General features: G+C 39.3%; 2 protein-coding genes and 1 non-coding gene across 3 annotated transcripts in view; 2 read left to right on the top strand and 1 right to left on the bottom strand.

Moving 5' to 3' along the window:
• Nucleotides 1-8654, top strand: primpol (primase and polymerase (DNA-directed)). Its single transcript, XM_026359653.1, has 15 exons — nt 1-95; nt 1593-1936; nt 2058-2152; nt 2260-2398; nt 2701-2848; nt 2931-3033; nt 3123-3280; nt 3362-3524; nt 3617-3714; nt 3866-3952; nt 4294-4402; nt 4485-4561; nt 4643-4689; nt 4830-5066; nt 8530-8654. The coding sequence occupies exons 2-14, from the start codon at nt 1769-1771 to the stop codon at nt 5061-5063; spliced, it is 1626 nt and encodes a 541-aa protein (XP_026215438.1). The 5' UTR covers nt 1-95; nt 1593-1768; the 3' UTR covers nt 5064-5066; nt 8530-8654.
• trnaf-gaa lies at nt 1182-1254 on the top strand. The gene has a single exon. It is a non-coding gene; the product is annotated as a tRNA-Phe (tRNA).
• Nucleotides 5405-18645, bottom strand: part of acsl1a (acyl-CoA synthetase long chain family member 1a) — a 17234-nt gene continuing 3993 nt past the window's right edge. Inside the window, exons 2-21 of the mRNA XM_026359652.1 lie at nt 15119-15330; nt 13967-14081; nt 13807-13871; nt 13617-13718; nt 13085-13184; nt 12799-12974; nt 12483-12515; nt 12312-12363; nt 12150-12223; nt 11288-11365; nt 10729-10863; nt 9990-10124; nt 9667-9762; nt 9488-9560; nt 9292-9380; nt 8528-8644; nt 8288-8431; nt 8093-8194; nt 7925-7996; nt 5405-7642 (exon numbers count right to left, since the gene is read on the bottom strand). Coding sequence (XP_026215437.1) covers nt 7502-7642; nt 7925-7996; nt 8093-8194; nt 8288-8431; nt 8528-8644; nt 9292-9380; nt 9488-9560; nt 9667-9762; nt 9990-10124; nt 10729-10863; nt 11288-11365; nt 12150-12223; nt 12312-12363; nt 12483-12515; nt 12799-12974; nt 13085-13184; nt 13617-13718; nt 13807-13871; nt 13967-14081; nt 15119-15313 — 2094 coding nt within the window. The 5' untranslated portion in view covers nt 15314-15330 and the 3' untranslated portion in view covers nt 5405-7501. The remainder of the gene's footprint in view (nt 7643-7924; nt 7997-8092; nt 8195-8287; nt 8432-8527; nt 8645-9291; nt 9381-9487; nt 9561-9666; nt 9763-9989; nt 10125-10728; nt 10864-11287; nt 11366-12149; nt 12224-12311; nt 12364-12482; nt 12516-12798; nt 12975-13084; nt 13185-13616; nt 13719-13806; nt 13872-13966; nt 14082-15118; nt 15331-18645) is intronic.

Genomic DNA, 18645 nt, shown 5'->3' on the forward strand with positions numbered 1-18645 from the left:
TGTCAATTACAGAAGTGTTGTATCACACGCACCGACTTTGACCGGAAATAGAACTACTTCCTGTTCCAGACGCGCCAAAACGAAAACAAGACGCTGTGAGTAAAAGTTGTTTATTTATCTCTTACAAGCAGTTTTCATCTAGTAACAGGAGACTTTATTGATTGTTTGACATAAACACACCAGTAATGAATTAGTGAGTTATGTAAGCTCATGCATGATGGGTTTTATCGACACTAATCAGCAACTTTAACAGCTAAAACCTGCATTAAAGTTAACTTCCTACATTAGTTTCGACACAGGTGAGTTACGTTCATGAAAAGTGTTTCATGTTATTCCACAGTGATCTGATCATTTAGTCACTCAAATGCATCATTAACGGGAAACGTAGACGTTCTGAAAATAAAACTGTATTTAAGATATTCAAAGTATTTAATGAGTGTTACTCTATTATAAGTGTATGTGAAGACCACCCCTGGATAAATGACATTTCTGTTTCAGCACCTGCAGAAAACAAACTGTTTAAAAATGACTCCAGTCACCTCATACCCTAAAAATTTAGTCAATAAAACTGTAACTTGTAATTGAAACTGTCATTTTGGACACTCGATCTCAAATGAATGACTCTTCGTTGTAAGCAGCAAAGAAATGTCTGAACTTAGAATCTGATGATATGTTGATGTTTACTCTTCTAATATCGTCTGAAAAGTTGTCTGTTTTATTATTAGCCCTTGAACCAAATAAGCAACTTGTTGATTTTATGAGCACATGCCATCAGTTGTTTATCACTGATGCACAAAGTATAAATCACTTGTAGCTTAATTCTCACGACAGAGGACGTGTAAGGAGACCTGAAGACAAAGACACTGATCCTGAACATCTGCAGTGCAGAAATGCAAAACATACGTGACTCTGGAGTAGCAGAAGATATTTAATTAGCATTACGAGTCAGTTCTGATGCATGCATATTCAATTTGTTTAGACAGAGATCTTAATGGCACAGTATGTAGTTTTTTTGTAAAACGTTTTATACGCTCTGATAAACGGTGCTCTCAACGTAACAATGCATTAGTTAACTGTCTTGAAAATAAAACTAATACTAAATGAGGCAAACTAACAGGTCGCATAACAAACTATATGGCTCAACAGACATATTACACAAATGGCCTCAACAATCAAGACGCGCCGAAATAGCTCAGTTGGGAGAGCGTTAGACTGAAGATCTAAAGGTCCTTGGTTCGATCCCGGGTTTCGGCAGCGCGTGTGAACTCTTTTCAGTGACTCGGATGCTACAGACCAGTGGCTCTGACCTCACATTTTATGAAGGCTTTATAATCCATTCCACTTCACCCTGTGTACCTCAGACTACAGGTACAACTGAGAGCATTCAGAGACAGAGGAGCATGTTCAGCCAGAGACTCATCAACATCATCCTTTCTGCCTGTGGCCATCAGTTTTTACAATTCCTCATACATTCCTCATTACATGTTTTCATTCACCATAGGGAAGCCTTGCATTACAGAAGTCAGTGTCTGAAATATGCAATGCAGTATCTGGATCAATGTTCATTATAAAACTTTTTTTGTGTATTGCAGGTTATTGCAGGATGAAGGATGAGTGAAGAACAAGCGCTGAAGTATCCACTGTGCTGAAGCATCCTTGAACAGGTCATTCAATTTCTACCAGCTCCAGGTCGACCTGACCTCTGTGGTGGACACGTGAAGAAGTTGCCCTCGAAGGTCACATGTAAGTGGTTAATAAGCAGCTAAGGATGAGTAAGTGGGGTGACCGACTAAAGAAGGTCGAGCAGCTCGCTCAGTCGTTCCAGCTGTATCCCCTGGCCACACGCTACAAACCTCGACTGTGGCAGCCGTCCTCCATCTGGAAGGTCTTCCCTCGTCAGAATACGGCTATCAGCTTTGCTCAGAGCTGCAAAGAGGTAACACAAGACTTTGCTGGTGTATCTCAGCAATATGTGCCACAGATTGGACGTGATGTATACCAAGTGACTTTCCGTGACATTGCACGTAATGCTGACATTTGTGTCTTACATTTTCTAGGCTGTGCATGTTTTTGCCCTTGAAAAAGAAAAGACATCTCAGGGACAAAGAATCTACCTGGTTACCAGCTACAGTGAGCTCTGGCATTACTACAGGTAACTGTCAGCTCTTCATAGCAGAATGAGTTGCAAATTCTTTTGTGTTTTGTTGTGTTTTGGAGAAGATGAAATGATGTCCACTGATGGTGATTTGTCATTATCAGGACCTACACTCACTCTTTGATGCACTGTTATGAGGTGATACCAGAGGGTGCTGTTTGCAAGCTTTACTTTGACCTGGAGTTTCACAAACCCTCAAATAAAGGAGCAGATGGGAAAACGATGGTGTCTTCTCTTATCCAGGTTAGGGGACTTTTGTTGTGTTTATTCAGAGTTTATCTAATTTTGTTCTGTAACAGGAGTTGCTCAGTTTTTAAATGCATTGTTATGTGATTTTCAGATGTGTCTTACAAGTTTTATAGGAACATAACAACTCTTCTCTAAATGTTATTAATTATGTTTTCAAGACACATTTTGAAGTTTGGGGTTGTAGTTAAGTTATTTTTGACAAGTGGACCTTGTCAAACATGGGAGGAGTATCTAAAAAGATCACACAGCACGTACAGTAGTTTATCATTTCTTTTTTGTGTTTTGTTTGTTGACAGTATGTCTGTGACAAGCTAATGGATGTTTATGGGATTGAATGCTCAGCAAAAAATGTCCTGAATCTTGACTCAAGCACAGAGGAGAAGTTCAGTCGACATCTCATCTTCAGTCTCCAAAATGCAGCTTTCAAAGACAACATACATGTTGGTATGTTCAGTGCCTGGAGCTGATTAATACTCTTATTTTCTATGCAAATTATTCATGCTCTATGTTGTTTAACTCCTAATAGGTAGGTTTATTCATGCAATTCTTCAGCCGGTCATAAACGCACCCAGAAGTGGAAGTTGCTCAGATGTTGGGATTAATTCAGTGGCAGGAAACTGTGAAACACGGTTTGTTTATCATGTGTGTGAAAACATATAAAAACATGTTGATTTAGCTGCTTTCATCACTATGTTTAACTAGTAAGTAAATTTTGTAGGGACAGCAGAACACTGGCCGATTCTGAGAAGAAGCAAGCAGAGGCGGGCGAGTTGGCTGAAAGTCCACAGACCAAGAAGCGTCGGCAGGAAGAGAAAGACCTCAGCTTCCTCCAGGTCAAAAACAAGGATGGTCAAAACTGTCTCTTTGTTGATCTTGGTAAGAGAAATCGCAATGTTTGTACGTACCTTTTTGCAATTTTTATGAACATATAATTATGGTTCTGTTTTCATAAAACAGGTGTTTACACTAAAAACAGAAATTTCCGCCTTTACAAGTCGTCAAAAATGGGAAAGAATTCTGCATTCAGTGTGGCAGACGACAACAAGTTCACTGCCAAAGCTGAGAAGGGGATGTCTGTGGAGGAGAGCATATTTTTGGCTTCCTTGGTCTGTAACGTGAGGTACATTTAGCACCTTTAACTCAGTTGTCTGTGTGCTCTGATTTTATCTTTATTAAGCCATCGCATCAGAGCTTATTCCTGTATTTGATCAGCTTCACAGGTCAGAGAATTCTTACGTGGGAGGTCCCAGAAACAAAGGAATCCAAAACCTTGAGACCTCATTGCCCACAGGGATCAGCCACAAATTCAGGTGAACTGAGGCCAGTTGCTATTTTCAAGGTTTTGTATTAGCAGAGAATTGTATTATTGTCTGTAATCAATTTACAGAATGTTACCACTCCAATTTATTTCCTGTAATATTTAATATACATACTGTGTTTTTTCCCACACTTTATTGGCAGGGTCACTATCTGGCTCCCAGTTGTCTCCTCACCAGGAGGTGGACACTTTTGTTCTATCAGTGGTTGAAAAGGACGGGATACAAGGAAGTGAGTTGAAAAAAGATGTCAAAACATTTGAATATGTACTTGGGACAAAGTAACATTTATTTAGCAAATGTTTCTTAGGAACAATTAGCAAAGGCTTAAGTTTAATACAATGCTGAAAAAAATGTCTCTGTCACTTTAGCCTCATTAACATAAATGGGATGGACAAAATAAGTTGTATTAAATTGTATTAAACTTCATTAGCTTTAACTACATGTCAACACTAATATCCTGCTGAGTCGAGATCACAGTTAGGGTGTCTGTTCTCTGTGAATTGTGTGTTCTCAAACTAACCATTACTGCAGTGAGAGAACCCAGAGCTGTCCATCTCTTTACCTCCACAGGCATCAGGCGCTGGAACTACTTTGCTGCAGAACAACTGCTTGTCTACGATATCGCCAAATACCGCTGGTGTGAAAATGTGAAACGGTTTCATAAAAGCAACAACATCATGTAGGTGGAGTATATTTCATGTTTTGCACATTGTTTCCCAGTGTGCTCCACCCTGCTGATTCGGTTTGGTCGTCTTGTGCAGGATTGTTGTGGATCTGAAAGAGGAAGTGTGGTACCAGAAGTGTCACGATCCTGACTGCAGGAACTTCAGGTCCTCAAGTATGTTATGACCTTAAGAGCTGCCACACTGGCCTGTATTCAGAATAACTCATATGGAGATTAATGTTTTTCCTGTTACAGGTTACCCATTGCCACAGGAGATCTGTGTCAGCTACATCATGACACTGGTTAGTTTACTTGAACGAGCAGTCTGAATGACACTAATATAAATAACTAGCGTGAATTTGCCACAATTTATATTCTTCTGTTAAAGTTCAAATCTATAGTGTTTCTCATAAAGTGCCTCATGTCTTGTGTTTGCTGACAGGATGAAGAGGACCAGGCATACTTAATGGACGATGCTGGCAACATTGAACCAAGCCAGACTGCAAACCAGGTCACACAAAGCACAGTGTGTTCAGAGGAGCAATCTTCTGACGTCTGGGGAGACACACAGGATGACCAGGACTATTTAAAGAGCCTGAACGACTTCGAACAAAACAGCGGAGATATCTCTGATCAGCTTCTGCTTAACTGCATGGCAGAGTTTGATCCCCAGTAGAAGGTGAGGTTTAATGTTCTTTTATTTCACATTAAAGACACTGACTTTTCAGGATCAAAAATTAGTTTTTAAAATGTAATGAATGATTTATAACACTAATGTACAACTAAGAGGATACAATCATTTATTTTTCAGTGACTGTAACTCCTCCTGTGGAGGTGGAGACAGGCACATAAGCAGATGTGAAAAAGGAGAAGTCAAAATTGTTGCCATATTATACAATTAAATGTATTATTACAGCTGCTTAGAACTAAATTATTCCAAGTTTTTGGCAACACAAAAGAAACAGTTTTTTTAGCTACCAAATATTTCCCCTTATAAAAGACAAAAAACTAAATAGATCAGTTTTGGAGAAAGTATTTATTTGTTGCAGTCGACAATTATACCGTATTTAAGTCCAACACAAAACTGTGCCCTAGTCCTTTTAATATTAGAAAACAAACTGCTCAATTCACAACAAACCATTTTTGTTAAACAGCTGAAATCAGTCTTCAATGAAATGTTAATCTGAAATGCAGATAAAGACGTGGGATATATTGTGGAAAACGACCTGATATCAGTGTTATGAAATATGTCCTCTGAATATTTGTATCTCATAAATTATAATCTGTCTTTGTCCTGCAAGTTGTGGCACTGAAACTTGAAACTGCATACACAATATATAACATTCAGCATTTTCCATGCAAAAGCCAGAATCACAAATATGTCAAGCAACACAGGTTTTTATCAGTCCCTTAGCCTGCAGCACTGAGAAATGCAGGAATGAAAGAAAGTACAACTACAGAGTATCAGGCACAATACTCTGCCTACAAATATACTTTATAAGCAGATCCACTATTTACAGGCTTAATGATACATTAAATATCAACTTAAATAGATAACCAAAACATTAAATAGTTTGGTATATAAATAGTCAATATTTGTCATTGTTAAAAGCATATTTATAGGATTTTGTCACTAAAGCTGAAATGTTTCTTTGACTAATTCATTGTCATATAAAACGTATGGCAGTTAAGGCATGAGCAAGTCACAATGTCTGTTTCTAAAACCTTACTCTTGTATAAACGATACCTCTAACACAAGGACATGGTCTAGGATGTTGTGTAGTAATAGCAGGAAAATTCTAGCTGTAGAATCACTAAATGAAAGAGACAAAAATACTTATTGTCCAGTCCAAACAGAAATAAAATTATAAAATTATTAAAACTGTCACTGGCAATTCTCCTTCAATGTACCATTTGGTTTTACCTTCATACTCTAAATCAGGGGTGTCAAACGTACGGACCGCGAGCATGAACTGGCCCATCAAGGGGTTCTGTCCGGCTCGCAGGATAAATCTAAAAGTGAAAAATAAACTATTCCTAAATTCTCCGCTGGGGGACGCTACGGTGTTTCAGACATGGAGTAGCTGAAAGAGGAAGAAGAAGAAAAAAGAGAACAATTCTGAGATAGACACAGCTAATGTTCAGTGATTACTACGATACATCTACTTAGTTTTGTACTCCACCCTCATTGTTCAAAATGTCTTTCTCAAAAAAGAGAAAAGTGGACACCGAGTGTAGAGTTTTCCAAGTAAAATGGACCGCTACCTATTTATTCACAGAGGTGAAGGGGAAACCTGTGTGTATGCAACACGTGTCGGTGTTCAAGGCATATAATATTCAGCACCACTATGAGACTCAGCATAGTGAATACTAGGACAGCCTTCAAGGACAACTGAAAAGAGAGAAGATAAATGAATTGCTGGTGGGTCTGAGGAAACAGTAGTCTGTTTTTTTACTCGGAGCCGAGAAGTCAGTGATGCAGCAGTAAAAGCCAGCTGCATAATTGCCAACAAAAATTTTATGTATTCATTTTTTATGTACGTTTAATCTTACATTTACCGGCCAGGTGATTATTTTCTTTCGTATAAATTTAAAATGGCCACAGCTTAGGTTTGTAAGATGTGGGGAGTCAATTTAAGTTTTGAGAATTATTACACGTGGAAAATGGAGTAAAAATAATTCCTTTGTCTTGATAAGTTGATTTAATCTTACTAATACCATATTTTTCAGATCTAAATACCTGTGGCTTTTGTGTTTTGTCACTGATCAGTTGTAATGCACACATGTAAATGATAAGCTGAAGCAAATTGCATGTTTTTCTTGAGAAATCTGACTTTCTTTATAACATGTTTTGTAAAAGGGTCATTATATAAAAAAATATCCTAATGTAATTGTACTTCTTTCCACTAGAATAAAAGGGCAAAAAATGAATTTATTGTTATTTATAGTTATGATGAGCTATGATGATGAGCTATGCTTTGATTTTAATGATCCGGCCCACTTGACATCAAATTAGGCTGTATGCGGCCCCTGAACTAAAATTAATTTGACACCCCTGCTCTAAATGATTGTCACCTTTCCCCCTCAGTACTTCTCTTCCCTTTGAGTTCTGGCTCACATTTTAATTTTGGCATAAAGTTTATCTATCTGCTCTCTGAAGTGTTTCTGAAGCTCAGCCCTTTTCGCCTTGAGCGTGGGCGTCAGCAGGCCGTTCTGGACAGAAAACATCTCGGGGTGTAACGCGATATCTCTGACCTGCAGAGGAAAAAACAGCGACAGAAAAGACAGGATGAATGACAAAAAACAAGAACCATCATTTAAACCAGGACTGGAAAAAAAAACAAAACAAACAAAAAAAAAAAAAAAAAACAGCATTTGCTTTGTCCAAACAAAAATCCAAAACCCAAAAGATTGTCAGTTTGCTAACATTTACTAAACAAACACATACAATTGACAAGACGCAACTATGGCTTTTCTGCCATAGTTTAAAAAGTTCCTTTGCTCACTTTTAAATCAAGTCAAACCAAATGCACTCACCTGCTCAAAGGACTTGAGCCCCGCTTCTTTCCCCAACTTCAGGAGGTCCTCCAGAATGGAATTTTTTACATCCTAGAGACAGTCAGAAAAATGTCAGGCATGCACAGAGAGGGGGACAGTGTGTTTGGATTGCTAATGAATTGGATTGCTAAAGAAGTTCAATCTGACCTTGTTACTGCACAGTTCAGAGTAGGATCCTTCAATCCCTTTTTTCTTGGCCCAGATAGGTAAAAAGTCAGGATCAGGTACCACTATCCCCACGAGACACGCCTGGAAAACACAACATAGTAACATGAAATTACAAAACTAGATATTAGTGAAGACACAAAAATATTTGTTTGTTCTATCTAATTAAATACAGACCTGTAAGCTGTCACCGTGAACAAATATCTGGGCCACAGCATCAATGCGATTATAGACGGTTTCTATTTTCTCAGGGGCGATGTATTCTCCTTGTGCCAGCTTGAAGATGTGCTTCTTTCTGTCAATGATCTTCAGGGTGCCGTTCTGCATTAAACCAGAAGAGGAACATTACTTCACATGAAAGCTGCAGTGGATGATTTCACATATTGAGATTTCCTCCTGATGTTTTGTTTTTCTTACAGGAAGCCATTTCCCAACGTCGCCGGTGTGCAGCCATCCATCTTTGTCAATTGCCTCCACTGTTCTTTCAGGATCGTTCAGGTATCCTTGGAATACATTTGGTCCTTTCACACACACCTTGATTAACAGATATAACAAGTTGAAAACGTTTTAACTTTGACATTTTTTTTCTTATTTGTCAACCTTGTGTAAATGTACTCTCAATTTCTATTTGTATTTTTGATTTACGTTCTTTTTATTTCCCTTTACAAAAAAATTGAATATAACAACTCCTAATATATTGGATTTAATGCTAAATATTTGCTTGCTACTGCTCCACACAGTATATTAACCTTATCATAGTTTAAAATGGGAATAACTTTATGCACTTTAGGACATTATTTCTTTTAAGGTATTCCTGATATTGCACTCAGTTGTTTAACATCTTTCCAATCAGTGCTTGAGTCGGATGTACAGTACGTCTCAGTCAGTTTTGGGAAGTTTAAATAACTGTGTTAGAACTAGAAGGCGCATGTATTTTTTTTATGCTTTTATAAAGTGTCTGCAATGAGCAAAGGGTTTGTTATATAATGGAACTGCTTTGGGTGGGTGGACAGACAATTTATGTTGGTGGTATAAATGAACTGTTGGTTATTGTGTCTCAAGATTTGTAAAAAAATATGAAAACAAAGTCAAATTGTTCCGTCTTATGTAAGTCGAAGCAAATAAATGGCGTACACACATACACAGTTTGTATTTGAATAACAGTGAAGCAACATTCTCACCTCTCCCTCTCCATTGACTGCCAGGTAATTCATTTCTGCCACATCCACCAGTTTGATGGCATTGCAGGGCAGAGGAGGTCCTACGTGCCCTGGAGAGACAGAATATCTCCAGTTCAGTTTCATGTAGATTATACACACAGGCTTAGATACATTAGAATAGACAACAGCAACAGTTAGTGGATGCTTTTGCTTTTACCTGCTGTCCAGTCTCCAGGTATGGACATGGTGCACCCAGCTGTACATTCAGTTTGACCATAGCCTTCATAAAACTGTGAACAGCAGTGGACGTTATTGGTAACACAAAAAAAAAAAACATTAGTTATTTATTAAAGATGACCAAACTGTAAAGGAGATGAGCTGGTGGATGTGGCTCACCTGACAACCCAGAGCAGCTCGTAGGAATGTCAGGATGGTTGGAGACACCGGTGCTGCTCCTGTGATCATTAGTCTTACGTGGCCGCCCAGACTCGCCTGCAAAGTGTGGAAAACAACAGTCCTCATTAAACCCACTACAGCATTATAAAATGTTTGCAAGGATTTTGTCACATCTGGTCAAGAAGATCAGAGAACGACCTAAAAAGACTAAAAAGAATATGGACACATTAAAAACAACATGAGCTCAAAGCTACTGTTGTATTTCAGCTATAGTAAAAAATCTGTAGTAAAAAAGTGGAGCTGCTTAAACGTGTCCTGTTTACCTGCACTTTTTTGAAGATGAGTTTATCCCACATGCTGTCCCTTCTGACCACACCACTTTTCAGTTCTGACTCCTTCCTCCTGAAGGCAAAATCAAGCAGCCATTTCTTCAGCGGCGTGTTGGCTTGACTAAACACCTGCAGACAATTGGAGGTTTAATTTTAGCGCTGTGCCACTGAATTAAGAGAATCGACACATATGAAACATTTTATCAAGCTCCATCTTATTTTAAAGACCTCATAGTTTCATATTTTCTCAGCAGAACACTTGGAGCTGTGTATCTCCAGAGTCCAGTTACTGGTCTTACCGACCTGCCCAATGTTTTTGCTGCCTGTTGTTTTTTGTTCCCTGCTGTTCTTTTATCTCTCCTCTTTCCACTCACCCAAACCGGTCAAGGCAGATGGCCGCCCACCCTGAGCCTGGTTCTGCTGGAGGTTTCTTCCTCTAAAGAGAGTTCTTCCCTCTCCACTGTTGCCTAAAGCTTGCTCAAATGGTACTGTTGGGCTTTCTATATAATTTTTCATATAATTATATTTTGTAAGGTCTTAAACCTTAAAACTTTACAGTAAAGTGCCTTGAGATGACTTGTTGTGATCTGACTCTATACAAATAAAATTGAATTAAATTGTATTGAACAAAAGAAATCAAAATATATTTTAAATATTTTAAAAATCAGCAAGAAAATAGTGAATCCTCGGGCAGTTAACATTTGTTAAATAACAAAAAATACAAAATACTGACCTTATCAAACATGCGATTGAGGAGACGTGGGACGACTGGGAAGATTGTGGGTTGCAGAGTTTTCAAGTCATCCATCAGCTGTCGAATGTCCCCTTGGAAGTAGCCGATTCGAGCCCCTTGGGTGAGAACGACGCCCTGATGAAGAGAGAGGTGCTTATTCTTCTTTAAATCAGGTTTTCACCACAATGAGGCACCATTATTGCACGACTCATCTATTATTATTACTATTTATTATTTAAATCCACTGCAGCTACTACTACTGAAACCTAAAAAGTAATTTAGGGCATAAAGAACAACTGTGCTTTTAATATTCCCAAACCTTTAACTAATATCCTTTCCAAATGAAAACTAATTATACACTAACTATACACCTGCTTCCAGAAAGTTTTGAAAAACAGATTTTAAGGGATCATAGTCTTGGAACTTACAGAAAGCAGTATGAGATTTGCCATTACTGGTTTCACCATCATTGTTAAATTAATACCAGGACTCTTCTGAAAATATCTGTTCAGAATTTTATAGTGAAACAAAAATGGAAGGAAACAAATCCAAAACATACCTGTACAACCCTCTCAAACATGTGAGCTAGTGGAAGATAGGATATATGAATGTCATGGCTGGTCAGCATGCAGTGTACCTGCAGAGAACACACAAAACAAAGCACATGCAGGTTTGCTGGTCAAGCATTAAGTACTGTACCTCCACCACCCTCTCAAACATATGGGCCAAAGGAAGGAAGGAGATGAGTACATCTTTACTGTTGGGCTTATGTGATCTCTGGACATCATAGGCAGAGAGATACAGACGCAGGAGGAACAAGAAAATATCAATCGGTCAAAGAGGCTCAACGTAAGAGACAGATTTTAAGGTCCATTAGACAAACTCATGTTTGAGCAAGAGTTTGTGCAGGAGTGTAGGTTTCAGAAGTTGGGAAGGCACAATTCAATTTAAAGGTCAAAAAGGGGTTGTATGCACTCACATTTATCTAGCAACAAACAAATTAGAATGATGCAGCAGTATGAAAGATAAATAAAAATTACACTAATGCTAATAACTATATCATTACAGCTCTAATGTTACCTAAAATTACATTTACCTTACTTTGCTATATGACCTCAACAGCCTCTGTCAATTTTGTGCATATTGCTGTCTAATGTTTGAAAGGCTTATTTCTGTAAGCACAACAATAATTAAGAGGTGACTCAGATGTGTATTAACAAACTTTAAAGGACTCTTTTCTACATATTATAGCAGCACTGTAGAGATTTATGATCAGGCAGATTGTGCAAATCTGAAGGAACAGAAGCAGAAACATCCGTATAGAAGAAAATCAGATGTTTTTTTTTTTTTTTACACAATTTAATTTAGTGTAACCTGAGGATCAATACTGAAGCTTCAGTGTTGAGCTAGTGTCTGTTTACCTCTGTTACTCTCACGAAAGCTGCAGTGTTGGAGATTACATTTCCATGAGAAAGCATTGCACCTTTTGGGTTTCCTGAAAAGCAAATAAAGCCTATAATTAGACATCATAAAAAAAATAAATAAATAAAAAAGGGTTGCAAAGAAAAGGGCTAACTTATTACCTGTGGTTCCAGACGTAAAGCAGATAAGTGCTAGGTCCTCTGATTTAGGAGGCTGAAATCAGAGTACAGAAACTAATAAATATTTCAAGTTGACAAGCTGCTCTTAGTTTAGTTTAGTAAGGAATAAGAGCATTTTGATCAAGTCAAATAAAGTGTACTGCTTGTACTCACTAGTGGTTTCTGGTGGTTGGCTTTACCCAAGGCCTGGAAAAAATACAAAACGCACAATGAGACATGGCGTGTCTGGTGGTGCCGATAACAATCATGCTTTAGAGACAGAGCACCCCAGGGCCTAATTTTCATGTAGCTCCAATGTCAACATGACTGAACGACAGTGGCTCAGCCTGTTTTAAAAAACATCTGTTATTACATATCTGATTGTTTCAAATGTGCTCCACAGATCCAGTACACGTCATAGTATCGTCAGAGGAGTGTAATATAGTTGAGGAGCATTTTTTAATATTCAAGTGTCTTTGAGTGTTGTCACCTCAAAGTCCTTCAAACTCAGGATCTCAATGCCACACTCCTGTCCACGGGTCACTAGATCGTTGCCAAACGCCTCCATGAGAACAATTGTCTTCACTGTTCGTCCCAACCCGCTGACACAGCCCAGAATCAGCCAGGCCTTCTCAGGTACGTCACAGATCACCGTTGAAATGGCGGCTGAGAAACACATGGCACCACTTGTTTTAGTATCAGTACCATCGATCTACAGCACTGTGATAAAGCTGCAGGCAGTTTGCGGTTAGCGTGTGAAGGTGCCCTTTGTGTACCTTTGTCGATAACGTAGGCGATTGCCTCTGTGCCGAGTGTGTCGTACAGTGGGACTACCACCATGGAATATGTGTAACAGGCCAACTCTGCAATGGTCCACTAAGGAAACAGAAAAGCATTGCCAACAACAAATATCACTAAAATGCTCTAATAATACTTTGTGTGATGCATTTTCAATAACAGAGGAATGATTACTAAGAGGTGGAGACTTTTAACGTAATCACTGTAACCATGAAATACTAAAATATCAGTATGAGTCAACGGCAGCAGCTGTTTAACAGAGAGTGAAACATCATTTCAAATGTCCAAGGAATGTCTATGACAACAGACAGATGCTATGCAGCTGGAGGAGTTACCATCCCACCAGCTCTGTAGCTTTCTAGTTTCAACTGCCTTGACTGTACACTACAGACACTATAGCATAGTCATACATTTAAGTTATGTAACATTTAGATAAATCATTGTCATTTCAGAAAAAGAACATAATACACTAGATTTGAATGAGTTTGGACACAGGCCGTGTATCTTTACCTCTGGTCTGTTCTGGGAAAAGATGCCAATGAATTTGTCTCCTGTATGTGAGTGTCCTCTGTGGAGCAGAGCAGACCCGATGTTCTCTGCTCTGTCTGCAACCTGTGGAAAACAACAACAAAAACAATGTAGATGTGTATTGTGAAAAACCACGATGCTAGATTTACATGACCGGTTCTGGTCTTCTTACTTCTCTGTAGGACTGCCACTCGTACGGCTGGTTTGGTTTCCTGGATCCTAGACAAGGTCCGTTATCTGTGAGAATGAATAAAGCTCACATTTATCTATGCTCACTAAGAATTGTGATGCGATATCTTCAGGGAAATCCCGTGTTTAACTAATGTGCTCACTTGATACTCGGAGCCCTCGTTGGAACATCTCGTATAATGTGCGCACATCACTGTAGTAGTGGGTCATATGGTCATCACTGTCATTCAGGATTGATCTTCGTGCACGTTCGCCTCCCTTCAACAAAAATGGTACAAAGAGACAGAATAGAGCAATATTAATACACACAGAAATATAACTGGGAGGTGAGATCCAGTAGATAACAAAATGTGTTACTCCCTGTGAGCCAACAGTGAAACTAAACTGCCTTCAACTCTGCAATCAGTCCGTGCAAAGCGTTATTCCACGCTGCAGATGGAAAATATCTAGGTGAGCTGGGACTGGGTTAATTCAGTCATGTCCCATCTTGGTGCATCGATCAGCCCTGATGACTCGTTTATTTTATTGGAGAGAGATTAAGCATGTTTTCAAAGCGTTTTCTTTTTCCAGTTCTGCACATCTGCTTCCTGAATTGCAGATCTCCTGGCGAATTTCAGGTCTCTCTTTTGGGAGCACGCCCTCATTTTGCGGGGCTGACAGCTAATATCAGGCGAGCTGTTGCCATGGTAACTCGTGCTTCTCTGCACAGCCGCGAAAAGTCCTCACACAAGCGAACACAGGAATCAGAAGGATCAGATCCCAGTAATCCCACGTTCTGTCACCTGCTAAAAACACAGTGCGAGTTGGCAGTGGACAGACTTTACGAAACTTCCCAAAACAACGCACGTGGGGACGAGAGGAGCTGCTGCAGCTGGCTGACACTCAATGGGAACCATTCCAACTACTTATAATTTATTTTTGATTATAAATGTTTGGTTATAAAAGTCTATTCAATCAGTTTTCTAGTGTGCTTTTCTGCAGGGTCAGTGGTCAACAGTCCCTGAGTCAAACAAAAAGCACCAATGCCTGTTTTAGAAGTACATACAAAGAGTGAAGCTGTCTGTAATTTGGAGAACTGCACCAGCATCAGCTGAGGATTCCATTAACATTCTTGCTGAATGAGATCGGCCTTTTAGTTTTTCTTTTGCATTCCAGCACTTGGATCATGCTTCGATTATTCTTCCGACACACACAAGTCCTGTCGTATTATCCTCTCTGCATTAATCAATTGAGTGCATTGTATATTATGAGTTAGATTATTAGGAGAAGTAAGAAAAAGAAAAGAGGCCACCTACAGGTATTTCCACTGACTGTAGGCCGATGTCACAGGGCGGTTTGAGAGCTTTTGGGCGAGAAGCGAACCAGTAGGTGGTGATGGCAGCGAAGGCACCCATACCCATAAGGGCGTTGGTGGGCAAACCGCGCATATACTGCCGGACGTCATCCAGCTCGGGAATCCGCAGGTGTCTGAGGACTTCCTGAGCCTGCATGGCTGCTCCGCGTCGTGCTGCAGGGAAACAGAACGAACATTACATCTGGAAACGTTTAGCACGGACTCTGCACTACTGCAATTAAGAGATTTGTGTTTAACTAGAAAACAGCTGAAGAGTAAAAATGCGTTTCATTTACAACAATCTGAAATACTATTTTAAATAAATCTTTTGACTGCAACAAATAATTTGCAATGATTTGATCAGGATGTAACAACATGTAATACAAAACATTTCTTGACATCACCTTTAAATTAAATCAAGAAACTAATGTTTACATTATCAGTAAAGAAAAGCATTAGTTGCAGCACAGATCCCTGAATGGAAACGAGATGTTGAAGCTACATAATCTGTGCCACTTGGACACCCTAATTTAGATTAAATCAATTAAATCTAATGAATGGATCTATATAGAAGGAGCACCTACATCATTTCTGTCGCACCCAAGACTGTGGCTGTTAAAGCTATTACAAGGAAGCTAATATTTTCTAACAGCATTGACATGAACATCTATTTCTCTCATGCTGAAAATAACACAGACTCATTCTGTGTAAAACCAAAATAAAACTTAAAAAAAAAAACAGATCCACTGTGAATCACGCTGCAGCAGCATTCAACCCCATCATTCACTGAGGAGCCACCACTTCATATTACAGCATGAGGCCTGGAAGGATGAAACATGTTGTTCTCCTGAGCGCTTGTCACAGATTATATATATATGCAACAACCATGTGTGCTACACAACAGCTCTGAGCCATGAAACAAAGACACAGGAAGGAAATATGACTCCACACGCACACACACACACACACGTTTCCAGATCATATGCTTCCATGGAGATATAAGGACAAGACCACAGACACGTCACCGTTCATGTCTGAAGGAAAGTCAGGCTGGAACATCACAATCCTGCATCTATTGTAATGAATCACAGAGTCAGGTGACACGGCCAGAACTGATTTAACTGTGTGACCTTTAATTATATGTACATGAATTCATTCAATGCACAAGACAGGAAAGACCAATTTAAAAATCACTATCAGACTCTGTGTCTACTAAACATTTTAAATACCTAGATTAATAACTCTCTTTTCAACTCCCATTTGTTATCAGACTTGTTATGTACAAATCATTTGACCTCTAGATTGGAAGGTAACAGCTCTGTAGGTAAAATAACAAACATGACCAAACACCACAGAGGTAACAAATGACTTCTCACCTACTTCTATTATTAACACTGAACCCATGACCTACAGTACAGGACCGGTGCCAACTGGGACAAAGTACTGTAGAGAAACTGTCAAGCAAAGCAACTTATGATCACAGCTTGAATACAGTAAATTGTGGTGAAATTAGATTAATGTAGATTTCATCAGTTTTTGTATACAAACAAGAGGTTAAGTGAATTAAAGTTGGTTAGTTCTGCTCGTCCTCTATGACAAAAAAACATAAGATAATCAGAAACTACTCTTTAAGCCTCATAAAGGCACCATAAAGTCACATGTGCTACCTTTAACTGCTTTGAAATACAAGCTCTGATCCTTCCACTTCTCCAGTGTCAGCTCCAGAAAGTTATAAAACGCAGCTGCATGATTTTAAAAAACACACACTTTCAGCATTGTCAAAGAGAAGATTAAATAAATGTCTATACTCACTGTCTCACTCACTGTCTCCGCTCAGTGTGAAGAAATTAGAAACTCTGTCCAAATGTGGAGAGGTTAGGTTTATCTGAAAGGCCACGTCTTGCAGCAGTTGCTATTAGAAGGACTCGCACTGACCTCTAATAGACCTCTGAGGTTCTCACAACTATGAATAGCAGAAACACGCCCCTTTCAAACAGAAAACACAGACGGATGAAACACAGCTCGTCACTGAGCGGAGCACAACTCCAGCAGCAGGTTGATTTAAACCCGCAGATACACTTCTTTCAGACTTATCTGCTGTCATGAGCGTTCTGTCCTTTTGAAAACACAAACAAGTACACAAGCGGATAACAGCTTATCTCATGTTTGTAGTAGCTGGATTCAGAAGGAACCGAGCACCGGCGTTAGTTATTCAGACATTTAGAGTAATGTTTGTTCAAGGATGAATGAACAACGCCTTATCGGACATTATCTGGACTCAGCGTGTGTCATTGTTGAGTTGCTGAGTGTCCAAACTAGTCACACAAAGAATCATACATAAATCACAATCATCTCTGTGTATTGATAGATACAGTTTATTGACAAATCTCCCTATTTTCATATCTATATCCCAGAGAACATGTGACAGAAAACGCTGACAGCTGTCACACAAACACCCAACGCAGAGTGCGCGTCCAGCTTGGAGTCTGAATGATGATAAGATGATAAGAACCTTCCGCTAATTAACCGCAGCTCAGACAACTTAAGTCATCGAGTTAACGGATGACATAAGTGAAAACTGTAGGAAACACGTGGAGTTACAGTACACGCATCCTGAGAGTGTAACCAGCTGTGAATGTAGCAAGAAGATCACACGTGTAACACACAGCGGGGAGTTTGAATGTTTACTTAATCCTATCATGGTACACGTCTTTTTAAGTTGGAGCCAATTTATATAATCATTTTGCCAATGCCTACTACAGAATTAAAAAGTTAATTAAATGAAGGATTTAAATAATTTATTATATATAAATGAAGTGTTTTTATCTTTTTTTTACAGCTGTTTTGCATTTTAAGACAACGTAGTCTCTAAAAACATTTTATTTTATAATCCTGAGAATCTATGGGAATCGATTGACTGATAATGAATACAAGCATTAGTCGCAGCTGTACCACATGTGTCTGTGTCCGTCTGTCACATGGCCAGCAGCATGCACATGCCATTGGTGTAATGCTTGGCTGAGAGTGAGAGAGGCAAAAGGTACTCCAAGAACCACCCCCGCCGGCCACCTCTGCTCTCCATACTTGGCCTGGTAAGATCACAAGCCAATGGCAGAGTCAGCTCACCAGTCACCCCACACCTCGGCGCAAGACACTGGAAAAAGAGAGACGGAGAGGGCAGCTGCTTCGTTTGACACGTAACGGAACATCGGGACTAGTTAGCAGCAGCTTGAGAGCAGACCACAGCTGTAGTTTTGAACAAGCATCACAACCCCACACCAAAGCCAAGAAGATAAAAAATTTAAATATCACACTTGGGTTCTTGTAAAATGGTCAAGTTCCTCTTTGAATGATGGTGCACAAACAGAGCAGACATCTGAAAACCGAAAGCAGTCTGACACTGAGCTGCTAGTCAGCGTGAGTGTTGAGCATCGGGTCAAATGATCACATGCAGCTTCTAAACACACAAAACTAAAGCACAGCTCTCTC

The sequence above is a fragment of the Anabas testudineus genome, chromosome 1 (genome assembly GCF_900324465.2).
Source record: "Anabas testudineus chromosome 1, fAnaTes1.2, whole genome shotgun sequence".
Classification (NCBI taxonomy): Eukaryota; Metazoa; Chordata; class Actinopteri; order Anabantiformes; family Anabantidae; genus Anabas; species Anabas testudineus.

Excerpts from the sequence above, each read along its gene's own strand:
- primpol (XM_026359653.1), top strand. The coding sequence starts at position 1,769 with ATGAGTAAGTGGGGTGACCGACTAAAGAAGGTCGAGCAGCTCGCTCAG. Across the intron at positions 2,399-2,700 it reads TGGTGTCTTCTCTTATCCAG|TATGTCTGTGACAAGCTAAT; the intron begins GTTAGGGGACTT and ends GTTTGTTGACAG. Across the intron at positions 2,849-2,930 it reads CAAAGACAACATACATGTTG|GTAGGTTTATTCATGCAATT; the intron begins GTATGTTCAGTG and ends AACTCCTAATAG.